Raw genomic sequence first — 13,085 nt, 5'->3', positions numbered from 1 at the left:
ATCAGAATCAAGAGCTCTGTACATTGTAGGAAGGCTGACTCCTGTATGTAGTGAAAGTCATGGGTGATGTAACAGCGGCTCTCACAACTTTTCTCTAACAAGCCCCATTAAGAATTGGAACATGTTCCAGAATTTACTGTAGGCTGGTCAGAGCATGCACGATACATTAGAGCTGTGTATGTGAAAAACTTAAAGGTTACATTTTGAAGGCGGGGGAGGGGATCAGTACTTCAATATATTGCTATAAAATATAAAATGAGCGCAAGGTGTGAATACGTAGAACATTGGTATAATTCACAAAGGACCTCTAAAAAAAAATCATTGAGTCGTTCCAGATATCCCAATGCAAACTAAACTTGTAAGAGCCTAAAGATGTAGAGTCCCCGTTACTTGTAGCCTATCACGTGATAACTTGAGTTGGTTATTCATCATAGAGTTGGCTTAAAGGGAGTCTTCCACCACCACTTTTGCTTCTGAACCCTTTGTTAATGCCAAGAAAATTAACTTTTAATCCGGACCTAAATGAGCTGTTTGAGCCGCCATTTTTACCTGTGTTTGTCACCCAGTACTGCTCCTATCATGAGGATAGAGAGGTCCCGATGGGCAGAGACCATGAACAAAGATGGGTGCTAGATAGCGTTGAGCGATCCGGAAAGATCAGATCCCGATCGGCGATCGAGCAAATTTCACAATCGCGATCGGAATCAGCTGGAAAATGATCGGAAATTGGGTTTTGAAATCTCAAGATCGGCTCAAAACTAAAAGTGACTTTTCCCATAGAGAAGCATTGACTAGGGTTGAGTGATCGGAATCGGGAAAGATCAGATCCCGATCGGCGATTGAGCAAATTTCACATTGGGGATCGGGATTGGCTGGAAAATGATCGGAAATTGGATTTTAAAATCGATCCTGAAATCTCAAGATCGCTCAACCCTAGTGCTAGAATTTGCCAGGGCACCCATTTTTTCCTGTCATTCCTGCCCAACAAGACCTATCAATTTTTATGCTGGGGCAGCATTGGGTGCCAACAACATGTGAAATTGGGTTCTCTGGCACAGAAGCACAATAGAGCCCACTTAAATTTGGTTCGCTCCTCTCTAGTCTCTGCATCTAGACCCACCAATCAGTTACTATGGCAGGGGTCCAAATTTCATCCCAAACGTTTCTTTCCCATGAGATAGGTTGTCTGATTGGTTACATGCCGCCAGTTCTTTTTTTATACTAATTTCCATACGCATTGACCATGCAGAATTTTACCTGGCATCCGTCCAAACAATCCTCCTTTCAAAATGATCCACGGTGAGACCATTGGGCCACGCTCCGCTTTCCATGTCTTTGTAAATAATCTTTCTCCCAGCTCCACTCATTGATGCAGACTCGATACGTGGAAACGTGGCATCCCAATCCGTCCAAAAGAGTATTCTGCATTCAAAAGGGGTAGAGTTAATGTTTCCGGAAGCAAAAGCAGATCCGAGAACTTGTCTGCTGTGAACATATAAACCATATCTGACAGGGACAGTCATTGACACTCTGTTCCTTTTGCCCCCAGCAGATAAATCCTATTACTTGTTCTGTATCAGAAGTTCACAGCCCTATGCAGTGTATTTATTAATATAAGCTCCCGGGGCAGGAACATATTTCCACATGTGTCTTTGAGCTACTGTTGGGCTCTACAATAAATGGAAATAACATGATATGTGTCAAATTCCAAGAAGCAGCTGCTCCATATTCTCATAGCAAATGTAATATACATATCATATGTGCATCATTGGACCTTGTAATATGTCTTATAATAGTCTTGCCTTGGGTTTGGAACACATTGGTGCACAATTACTAATAATAGACTTTAGCTAAAAACACAGACTTAGACAGGCAGTCAGGATATTTGCCAGATTTATCATAGTGTCTGATGTTGAATGAGAAATTTGGCACATCCTTAGACTGTCTAGTCTAAGTTTATTGCAACATTAGATTGTCTTACATTGACCTAAATCGTTACCACAAAATTAAAGTTCCAACTAAACATGAAGAAATGTTCCTTGCTGAGTTTGTCAAACAATTGCCCTGAAAAGGGGCAACATGGTGACTCAGTGGTTAGCACTGCAGTCTTGCAGCGCTGGAGTCCTGGGTTCGATTCCTGCCAAGGACAATATCTGCAAGAAGTTTGTATGTTCTCCCCATGTTTCGTGGATTTATTCCTGTGCTCCAAAGAGATACTTTGGGATCCTTATATGGGGTCACAATCTACATTAAAAAAAAAATCACTGTTGTATTTGGTTAACTAGAACTCAGTCTGCCAATGCAGAAAGCCTTACTCTGAGTTTTATAGGAATGCATTGAAAAACTGACAATATGTAGGTTTAACTCTCCTCTGTAGCACCCATTTACGAATGGGGGGGGGGGGTGGACAAACCTAGAGTTCTTCCTTACCTTGAATAGGCTAAGTTGCAGTACTAAAACAATGTATGAATGGGAATGGTATTATGATAAATGGGCCGAACCAAATGAGATGCATTACCCGGCACAGTCTATGGACTAGAGTGGTGCCATTGGTTTAGTCCTATTAACTTGATTAGGGTTGGACTGCAGTACAAGACACATCCTTTGGAGAAGAGTGAAGTCATGGGCTACAAGTAGGGTTGAGTGATCGGGATCGGGAAAGATCGACGAGCAAATTTCACGATCGCGATCAGCTGGAAAGTGATCGGAAATCGTATTTTAAAATCGATCCTGAAATCTCAACCATAGCTATAACTTCAGCCAAATTCACTTGCATAGGGCGGAGATGTAATGCCAAATAAACCTTATAAAAATGAGAGGTGCGGTTTTTGAAAAAAAAAAAAAAAAAAACTTTTATAATCCCAAATAACCGCTTAGGGTATCATTTTATGGCTCTACCTTGGTCTCCCCATCACACTAGAGACCCATTAACCTTGCCTATGAGAAATGAGAGGTAATTAATAAACATGCAATATCACAATCCGTCTCTCCGAAGCTGAACTCACAATAGTGATAAATTCAACTTCTGTAAAGCAAACTAAAGTTCCATTAAAATCAACTGAGCCATTGAGCAGCATTATCAAAATGATTTTCTTCAAACAGGGAATATCTAAAATGTTAGACTGAAAAGGTCAAGTACCACTTAATGTAAATGTCAGACAGAATGAGGAGATGTAATAACTCCTGTTCCTTATAAAGCATTAGGATGATGATGACCTCAGCTGGAAAAACTGGAGCATTATTAGAACCCAGGGCAGGCGTCTGAAAATTAAGCAATGATAAGGATCTATTGTTACGGCATCTGCTGCCGATTTCAGCCTCATTTCACTGTCAAATCTGGTCTAAATATTAATGAGTTTTTAGGTGTAATTAAACAAGCCGAAATCCAATATGACTGATTCATGTGGAGGTGACAAGATAAAGGTTAAAGGGCAAGATATTCTACCATGGACCTATAGGGTATAAGATTATATAAGTGATATTTATTAATGACATGTATTACCTATTACCTGGATGCAAATGTATCAATTTTTAATTATACAAACTCAAAACATTATGCTGACATTCCAACAAAAATTGTTAGAGGGTGTAATGCACATCATAACCACTGGGTGGCCAAACATCAGCACCTACAGGATAAACAACTCTTGATAGAGTATCACAAAATCATGTTTGTTTTATTAAAGCTGGTCATCTTCCATCTTTTATCTTGGGATAAGTCAATGTCTGTCTTCAGCATTTGGGTTTCCAATAAAATGATATTCAATTTAAAGGACTGTTGTATATGTCCTTATAAAATATGAATACACTATAGTGGGGTAACACCCTCATGTGCATGAATTTCCAAGTACATGTTAAATTTGACTCCCACCAAAGACCACATCTGGCCATGGGCCTGTAGAGTCCTTAGTCAACCACCTCTTCTGACCATCCTGACCCATTGATCGACCAGGCTGACCATGTTCCAATTGTCTTTAGCTTATTTCTCAGTTCAGCCTGTAGAGTAGAAAGCTTTGCCATAACATTGAAGGTGCTCAAGGTTATGTCAATGCTGGAATCACAGATGGGGTTGAGCGATCGGGATTGGAAAAGATCGGATTCCGATAGGTGATCGAGTAAATTTCATGATCGTGATCAGAATTCCAACCTGATCTTTTCTGGCGGGATCAAGGTCGAAGGTTATCTCAAGATCGGCTCAACCCTATTCATGTATATATCATTAATAGGGTTGAGCGATTGGGATCAGGAAAGATCAAGCAATTTTACGATTGAGATCGGGATCGGCCAGAAAATGATCGAAAATCAGATTTTAAAAACGTTCCTGAAATTTAAAGATCGGCTCAACCCTAATCACAGAACATTAGTTGTCATCTGCAATGGAACTGTGGAGCAAGTCTTCACTTCTCCTGCAGTGCTACCATTGGGGAATATGTTACTATATGGTGCCCAGTGTAACCATTGCATTTTCCATCAAAGGTAACGTTGTGAAGGACGTTCAAAGGAAGAGACACCCCTTGATTTATAGACAAGGGTTCTTAAAATGTGACCTCATCTAAGAACATTTCCATTAATACTATCATAATAGATTGCCATGGTGGTTGTCTTGATCCACCCAAGAATCTGTATACAGAATAATATTCCTTGATGGAGACTTTCATAACTTCTTCATTAGCATTATTTTACATGTAAGCTTCCTAAATGTTAATGAAAACTGGTGCGAACACCAACAGGAGTAGACTGAATGAAAAACCAAGAAGATCTCTAGATAATTGGAGACCAAGTAGGTGACAGTGATGGTGAGTAGGAAACTCCACTATGGACCAAAGATAACCAGCCTCTGCCTGGAGTATAAGTACAAACATACACATATATTGCTACATAAAATCCTATTTAATGTAATTAAAAAAGCAAGTGGTATTGATTTACCCGTATCTCGGGTCCAATGCGATGGCTCTGGGGTGTTCCATTCCACCGGCGATCAATGTCGATCTCATTTTGCCATCTAATTTAGCAACTTCGATTTGATCCAAATTGCTATCTATCCAATACATGTTCCCAGCTATCCAATCTATTGCTAAGCCCTCAGGTGTGGCCAGGCCATGCTGAATGACGACTTCGACTCCGCTCACACCTAGATAGAGAAGACACAGATTCGATCATCATCTCATTAGCCCAAAAATATGCAGACATTTTTTTGCAGCTGTAATCACGCCTGTCATTTATTCTTTTAATTGCAGTGGAAATCATTACTAATCAGGATTAAAGGGGATTTGCATGCTTTTATGAAGCTGAGAAAGAAAACATGAAGCAATGTGACCAGATACTATATACAGACGTGTCCATGTTTAAAGGGGTCTTCCAACTTTTTTAAAAATAATTTTGCATTTAAGGGGACCATGAACATAAACAAACCAATTTACTTACCTCTCTCTAGTTCTCTGCTTTCTACAGCTCCAATCTTCTGTATACGGGTCCCCAACTAAAGTTACCAGTGATATCCCTTTTGTACTAGGTGACCACTGCAGCCAATCGCAGGCTTTAGCATTGACCTCTTCCCAAACACCACATCACCTACCATCACTTCTCCTCAGCATCGCCAGGGTCCTCTTCCAGCCCACTCTGGACTACTGAAGTCTATGATTTGGTCTCAACGGTCACAAGGGGCGTGCTGATATCATGATGTATGCATTAAAGTTCCATGACATTGGTGCACCCCATGTGACAACCGAGGTCCAATCACATGCCTCAGCAGTTCTCCAGGACCGTGATGTCACCTAATAGGCTAAAAGACGACCCCAAGGGAATGCAGGACTCCATGATGATGCCCAGGAGAGATAAGAGAAGGTTAGTATAAATGTTTATGTTTCTGCACCTCCCCTCGGACTATACTTATTATCCTCTTGGGTCTGAACAGATCCTAGACTATAGTAATTGCACTTATGGCTCTAAGTAAGATAGACAAATCTTGCAAAACAAATCTTGCGAGGTTTGCTCATCAATATTAAAGTGGTTGTCCAGGATCATTTTTTTTATTAGGTTGGAGGAGGTGAAAAAAACAAAACAAAACAAAAAACATACTCACCTGTCCCTGGTGTTGTGGGGTCTCCCAGCCGGCTGGTCCTATTGCTCAGTTTTGTTTTTTCTGGCAGAAGTCCCCTCCGCACATGACCACTGAGGCCAATCAGTGGCCTCAGCAAAGGACACGGGGATGTCACTACCTGTGACATCCCCAGGTCCTTTCCATAGGACCATAAACGACCTAAGGGAAGGGACTCGGGACATCATAACCAGCGAAAGAAGACAACCAAGAAGCAGGTCCCGATTTCACTTCCTTCAGACACATGACACGTGGTTTTATGTACCGCTAAAAAGCCAAAAGTGTGCTGAATTCAGCGCACTGCCGGGTTTCCCGTTATGTGCCCCAGGGCAAGAGCTATTGATATCTCTTCTCTTCTGTCAGAAGGGTGATCCTGACAGTTTAGCTGGGCTCTGAGGAACATCCCTCCTGATAGTCCTGTCCTTACTGTCCAGGAATTACTCTAAACTGGACGAGTAACGTCAGGGAAAGGGGCGTTGTTCACAGCTCAGCGTCATGGCTGGGCGGTAAGGGATGCCCCCTCCCACAGTATAAAGCTGACAGTAGGGACGTTCCTCACAGCCTAGCTAGACTGTCAGGAACGTCCTTCTGACAGTAAAGGGATATCAGTAAAGGCACTGATATCTCTTGCCCCGGGGCACATAATGGGAAAGCCGACAGTGCGCTGTATTCAGTGGTGTATAAATCCGCATGTGGCCGAGGACATGATAAATATAAGCATACTCACCTGCCCCCGGTGTTCCGGTGCCTCCAGGTTCAGTCTGGTCCTACATGTGGCTGAGGACATGAAAGGTCCTCTTTGAGCATAGGGAAGAACTAACTAAGCGAAAGTGGTTAAAACTTCTGGATAAAGATGCAAAGAAAGAAAAACACAGAAGTGGAATATATAAATGTGAAAAGGGGCACCGGATAAAAACATTGAAATGTTAGCTAGGTGGGGGCGGGGGTGTTTCTTAAATCTACATACTTCACAGGCTTTTAATCTCAGCTTTATAGAGTATATGAAATACGGTTATATGTATTACCATTAGCCATCCTGAGATAAGTATCTTTGAAGAAATGGAATTAGCAAGAAAAATACATATTTTTTATTCCAATCAAAATTAGAAAAATTATGTGTATGAAAGATAATTTGCACTTTAAAAGGAAATAAAAACTTGTCTTGTGTTTTGAAGTGCTTAATTCCTATTTGAGGCTTATTTCTAGTTTTAACAAGATTTCCCTATGTAAATATGCAAAATATGTTGAGTAACTTTACAAAGACTTTGCTCGACTTATTTTCGTGGTGATCGGGACTTCAAGTCACATCAAGAGCTGCGAAGGACTGTTGTTTATCCATAGAAACGTCTCAAAAGTAGAAATCAGGACGCAGAAGCCAAACTATAAATCTTTAAGAAAGTAGGATCTGATCCTAAATGGTAAATATAGCTTTGATTCAATATATTTGTAGCTTTAGAAAATTGTGAATACAGGTCATATGCCGACTGATGTTTTTCATGTAACACAGGCAAGATACAAAGTCAGTGAAGTCTTATCCTACATCCTACATGTGGTAATGTGTTCCCTTTGTCATCTCTTCTGTCTGAAGGTTCAGATTACAGATGTGTCCACACTTAACCGATCTCCAGTTTGGTCAAGTGTTCCATTTTGTCTTGAAACCAGTTCAACACAATATTGCAACATTGTAACAAAAGCCTTGCCAGGCTGCTATTCACAACTTCCCATTAGGTGGTCACTCATACAAGATAGTCAGCTTAACCTATTTTTGGAAAAGCTCCTTTAGCTCTGACCCAAGTATCTGGACATTCCCAGCCAAGAGAACAGGCATGGGTGGACATGTGTACATAGGCTTTGTAGTTTTCAACCATAGACACATAACAGCATGCACAATATGTATTACATTTTAATGAATAGTACTTACAAAACTTATTCATTGTGTATTTTTGATGTGTCGGAGCAATACAAATTACTATAAAGGTGGATATAGCTTTTCATTGACCAGTATTTCAGGGGAACCAATCAGGAGATCCATAGTTTGAGATGCATCCTCTGGCAGCCATGCACCTTGGGTCATATCTATACCAGTTTCTAAAAACCTTGGGTTCACCATTCACAAATTATTAATATAATCCAGAGTCCCTTCAGATCCCAGAGGTCCAAGGGAGAAGCAGAAACATAAACAGATATAGTCACCTCCTCTCACCTCTCCTGGACTCTCTTGAAGCATCAAGTGCTTCGTAGCTGGCATTGTTAGCCCTCTTCTGGCCTCCTGAGTGATGTCACTAGACCTCGGGGGCTTGTGTTTGAGTTTTAGTAGTCATGGGTGTTTGTTTCATGAAAGTTGTGTTAAATCTGCATGAGATCGAAAAACTCCATGTGACCGCTGATGGCACCCAGAAAACTTGAGGAAGCCAGAAGAGGACGAAAGACATTTGTGAAGGAGCCCTATATGCCACAAGGGAGCCCAGGGCAGGTGAGGATGAGTATAATAGTAGTTATTATGGTTGGGATTGAACAAGTTCGACCCAAAACGAAATTGGTGGATGAACCTCACTCATCTCTATCAATAATGTGCTATATACACTATGGCATACAGTGTTCTCTCCAGTTTCTCAATAGAATCCTATGACTTTTGATGATACATCTCTATATATAGTCTATTAATATGCTTTTTATCTTTCTTGTTTATAACCACTATGAATAGTTCAAAGCAGATCCCTCATCCGCAGCCTCCTCAGTCACTGCCAGTCAATATACAGCCCAGACATCAATGAACATTAGTGAATTTCCATTTGTTTTGATGTTAAGGAATTCTAATCGTGTTCCCGCTGACACTTACCTGATGTCTCTGATAATCGACCTCTATATATTTTATCCTCCACAACATCAGTCCAGTAAAGCAAACTCTGATTAAAATGGAAATCCAGTGCAATAGTGTTTCTTAAACCAGGCACTAATAGGCTGTAATCCCTTTTATGAAGGTCGATCCGTCTTATCTCATGACGGATGGAAAAAATGATGAAAGCTTCAAATGTATCTGAAATGAAATTAAGCACATTATTAGTAATAAGTTAATTAAGACTAGAGATAATGACTATGAAGATGGAAATGGTAATTTGGATTCTGGCTGCTTATAACAACGATAGATATGGGTCATAGCAAGCTATATAATGCATAAGCCCAGATTAACTAGTGTGGGTGCAACTAGACACTGGTGGAAACATGGAGATCTAGTATTTATGTATTTGTAACCAATGAATATACTATTGTATACATATGCACATGTTACATGTTAATTTGACTGATGAGCTGGTGACCCTTGACCCCAATTGGTTCATGGGAAGGGTAATTTAACCATTGTCTGTCTAGCCCACTGCATGTCACTTGATCTGAAGAAGGGTTATGCGTTTGACACCCTAAAATTCATTATCTGTTATATTCAATAAAACCAGTTGTCCTTATTGGCATCATCCTGTGGTCCATTGTGATACCAATCGCTTGGAGGCGAATAACCTGGTGTCTGATCCTTGTCAGCTCTTATTGACATGGAGCATCTTTGGTGCAGTGGGCCACTTTGGCATATCTAGTTTGGGCTAAAAAAAATTGGACATGATGGACATGTGGACGTAGATTTTCAGAAAAAGAGGGCATGGATTAAACGTGCCAAAAGTTTAAGGGGAATGCAAGACAAGCGAATGAAATGGAGGACCCTGGCCCCAGAAATCCCTGCTAAAATTCACAAATTGGATATATTTTATCAAATGTTTCCATTGTTTTTCCTTTTTAGAAAGAAGTTTTCAAAATTAACCTGTTATTATATGTTTCTTCTGTATCTCTGGGTCCCTACACTATTTTATTTCATGGATATGACATGACAAAGGTTATGTTCCAATGTATAATGTGCCATGAAGATATTTTACAGGATGGATCGTAGGGAAAATACACTGGCTTATGGAGGAACCATACAACGACACACTAAGTTTCCACAAGACTCTAATAGTGCCATATATACTCCATGGATATGGTTTTTCCCTGTGTTTGAGACCTCATTCCATGATGAGCAAAAAAGTATTCCTATTATTACGTTTATGGATAACTGTGAAAAAGGACCTTTCATGTCCATTAGCACCCGCCATGTTATATAAAACTGGAAAGATAACAGGGCGCTGAATTCACAGCACCGTTAGATTTGCTAGTAACTGCCCCAATTACAGAGATATCAGTACGGTTACTTTTGGCACCAATATCACTGGACTGTCAGAGGGGCCATCCTCTAAAGTCAAGACAGATATATAGAGATGTGTCCTTCCTTACGTAGACTTCTGGTGTAAGGTCTTAAGGTGAATGACTCTAGATGACTAGTTTTGATTAAAAAAAAAATGGAGAAACTGACTCCATTATAGGAGATTCACCCTCTGATTTCCTCATCTCCATCTGGAAAGAGTTCTGTGTGTCTCAGTACCGCAAGCTACATTACAGCATAGCCATTAGTTTCCATGAAAAATACACAATTGCTAAATAACAGTTTTAATGGTTATTTTTCCCGAGATGATGTGTTTTAGTGCAGTTTTAAAGTGACTCAGAAGAGGGTGGGAGGGAGGCAAAGTTAACTTGATGGCCGTCTGCACATGTAGTTGGTTGTAAGTGATAGATCGATGTGTGTAGACGTGACTCATACACAAGGGTCTGGTAGGCGCAAAGATAATTATGGTGCTTATGTCTTAAAACAATATGATATATTATGGTAAGAAACATCTGATCAGCTGCTTCCTATTCATGGTAGAAATGGTTATACTAAAGCTTATCATAGAGATTTTCCTATATACCGTATATAGGTGAGAGAGCTAACAGATTTATCCCAAACTTCGGCAACTGGACAAACTGTCTTCTTATCACAAGAGACAATAAAAGGCAATGAAAAGTCATTGGAAAAACATTCTTTATTGACATTTCATCAACTTTTTTTTTTTAATCAATTTATTAATGTTCTTCCTAAAGTTACAGCTAAATTATATAATAAAACCAAATTTAATATTAAATAAAATTAATAAATACAATTATATAAATATAATAAAATTTAATTGTTACCAATGACTAGATGAGGGTTGGGCAATTAATTTTCCCATGGGGCTGCATAAGAAATTGAAACTATGCTAGAGGACCGCGCCGTGGCAAATTTAGCTCCACCCACTTCTACGTTGACTACGCCCAACTCCGCCCATCTCATTGCTATCACTAGCATATTCCATATCTTTATAATCAGTGCAAGTCCAAGCTTTGGGATCCCCACCAATCCTGAGAATGGGGAAGATGCGTCACTAATACAGTGTTGTTTCTTTTTACTTTTTCTCCCTGCCCAATGACTGGGCCCGGCTTCATTTTCCTTGCACAAGGGGGTGGTTGGGAATTGCAGAGAAATTCAGGATCGATAAAGGTTTCAGATGCTGGACTCCCACAATTCATAAAGTGATAGCAAGAAGGGATGGCACTAGTCACTATGTACATTGCTATGTAAAGTACATGTATATAAAATAGTAGTGGTCTTAATAATAATATGGGTGAAGCGGAGGCTCAGTGGTTAGCACTCTAGTCTTTCAGTACTGGTCCTGGATTTGGATCATACCATGGGCAACATCTACAAGGGGTTTGTGTGTTCTCTCCATGTCAGTGTTTCCTTTGGTTACCCAAGTAACATCCAACGTAGCAAAAGTTTGCTGATACATAACTTGGCTTCCTGTAAAACAACTGACCCTTGTGGGTGTTGGGGGTGAGCGCTTGTACAGCAATCACTATCTCCCCTTCTACACAATGGTGTCTATGTATTGAGTCCTTTATGTAAGAACATTACAAGTGTTTGTCATTGTCATTTTCCCTGATAAGGACATGACTCCTCTACAAAACCGCCATCAGAATGCTGACATATAAAAGCAATAACGTATCCATTGTACATTCACTTTGACTGTTTATACTTTACTACATGAGAGTAAGGGTCACATCCTACAAGTTACCTACCAACATTGCTACACGTCTCTCCGTCAGGATTCAATGTCCAACCTTCATAGCATGAACATTTGACAACATTTTTGTGTTGCTCGCACACTTGACTGCATCTTAGATGTTTTGTGCAATAATCCACAATGTCACAAGTCTTGTTATCAACACTCAAAAACATTCCCTGAGGACAGGAGCAAACAATTCCTCTTCCGGGAGCCACACTGCACTGGTGACTACAGCCGCCATTGTTCAGATAACATTCATCTGAAAGGAATAGAAGAGAGATAAGACATTACAAAAACATGACATGTCACCCAAAGGTAACCAGACAAGACATAAAGAGGTGTATTTTTGTTAACAGTGAATTCCCATATTTACCATGTACAGTGGGGGAATGTCATAATACTGTATATTCGTACAGGGGGTTAGAACGTTACTTTGCTGTGAAAGACCCTGATATTCTCTCCCGAGATATAGAGCTATAGGGGTTATCCAGGGATCTTTGGAATATACATCCTTCCGGATTCTCACATTTCCGGACTAGTTTATTTACAATTAACCCCTTAATTAACCCAAGTTAACCCCTTTCAACAAAGTCTTGTATATTTCAATATCCACCTAATTCCAACCTGTTCTTGTGAAAGTTTAATCTGTTTTTTTCACACTACGAAGGGAATAGATTATCAGGGAAGGCAAAATTACGGTTGGTTCATTTTTGTTAGACACTTTTTAGACAAGTTATTGAATAATAAGTGTTTAAGATATGGATATTTTTGTCTTCTTAATGATGTTTTGGTGAGATCTGTAAATGTTTCCCTTCATTTTTCTTATTGCCGTCTTCATTCACTTTTTTCTTCAACTTTCATAGGGTTATCTCCATTTTCTTTCTTCTTCAATTCTCCAATTTTTCATCATCGGGCATGTATGTAAACTCAAGATTTACAGTGTCTTATATACACATATGATGCAAAAATTCTTATTTTAAGGATCCATA

General features: G+C 39.8%; 1 protein-coding gene across 1 annotated transcript in view; it reads right to left on the bottom strand.

Annotated features, from left to right (window-relative positions):
• The window catches only part of LRP1B (LDL receptor related protein 1B), a 1,094,775-nt gene that overhangs the window by 378,508 nt on the left and 703,182 nt on the right, over window positions 1–13,085 (bottom strand). The window contains exons 23-26 of the mRNA XM_075284520.1: window positions 12,110–12,355; window positions 8,937–9,134; window positions 4,927–5,131; window positions 1,258–1,422 (exon numbers count right to left, since the gene is read on the bottom strand). Of these exons, the coding sequence (XP_075140621.1) occupies window positions 1,258–1,422; window positions 4,927–5,131; window positions 8,937–9,134; window positions 12,110–12,355 (814 nt within the window). The remainder of the gene's footprint in view (window positions 1–1,257; window positions 1,423–4,926; window positions 5,132–8,936; window positions 9,135–12,109; window positions 12,356–13,085) is intronic.

Source organism: Leptodactylus fuscus, chromosome 8, assembly GCF_031893055.1.
Source record: "Leptodactylus fuscus isolate aLepFus1 chromosome 8, aLepFus1.hap2, whole genome shotgun sequence".
Lineage (NCBI taxonomy): Eukaryota > Metazoa > Chordata > Amphibia > Anura > Leptodactylidae > Leptodactylus > Leptodactylus fuscus.
The sequence above is the reverse complement of the archived record's forward strand: the minus strand, read 5'-3'. Positions and strand labels throughout refer to the sequence as shown.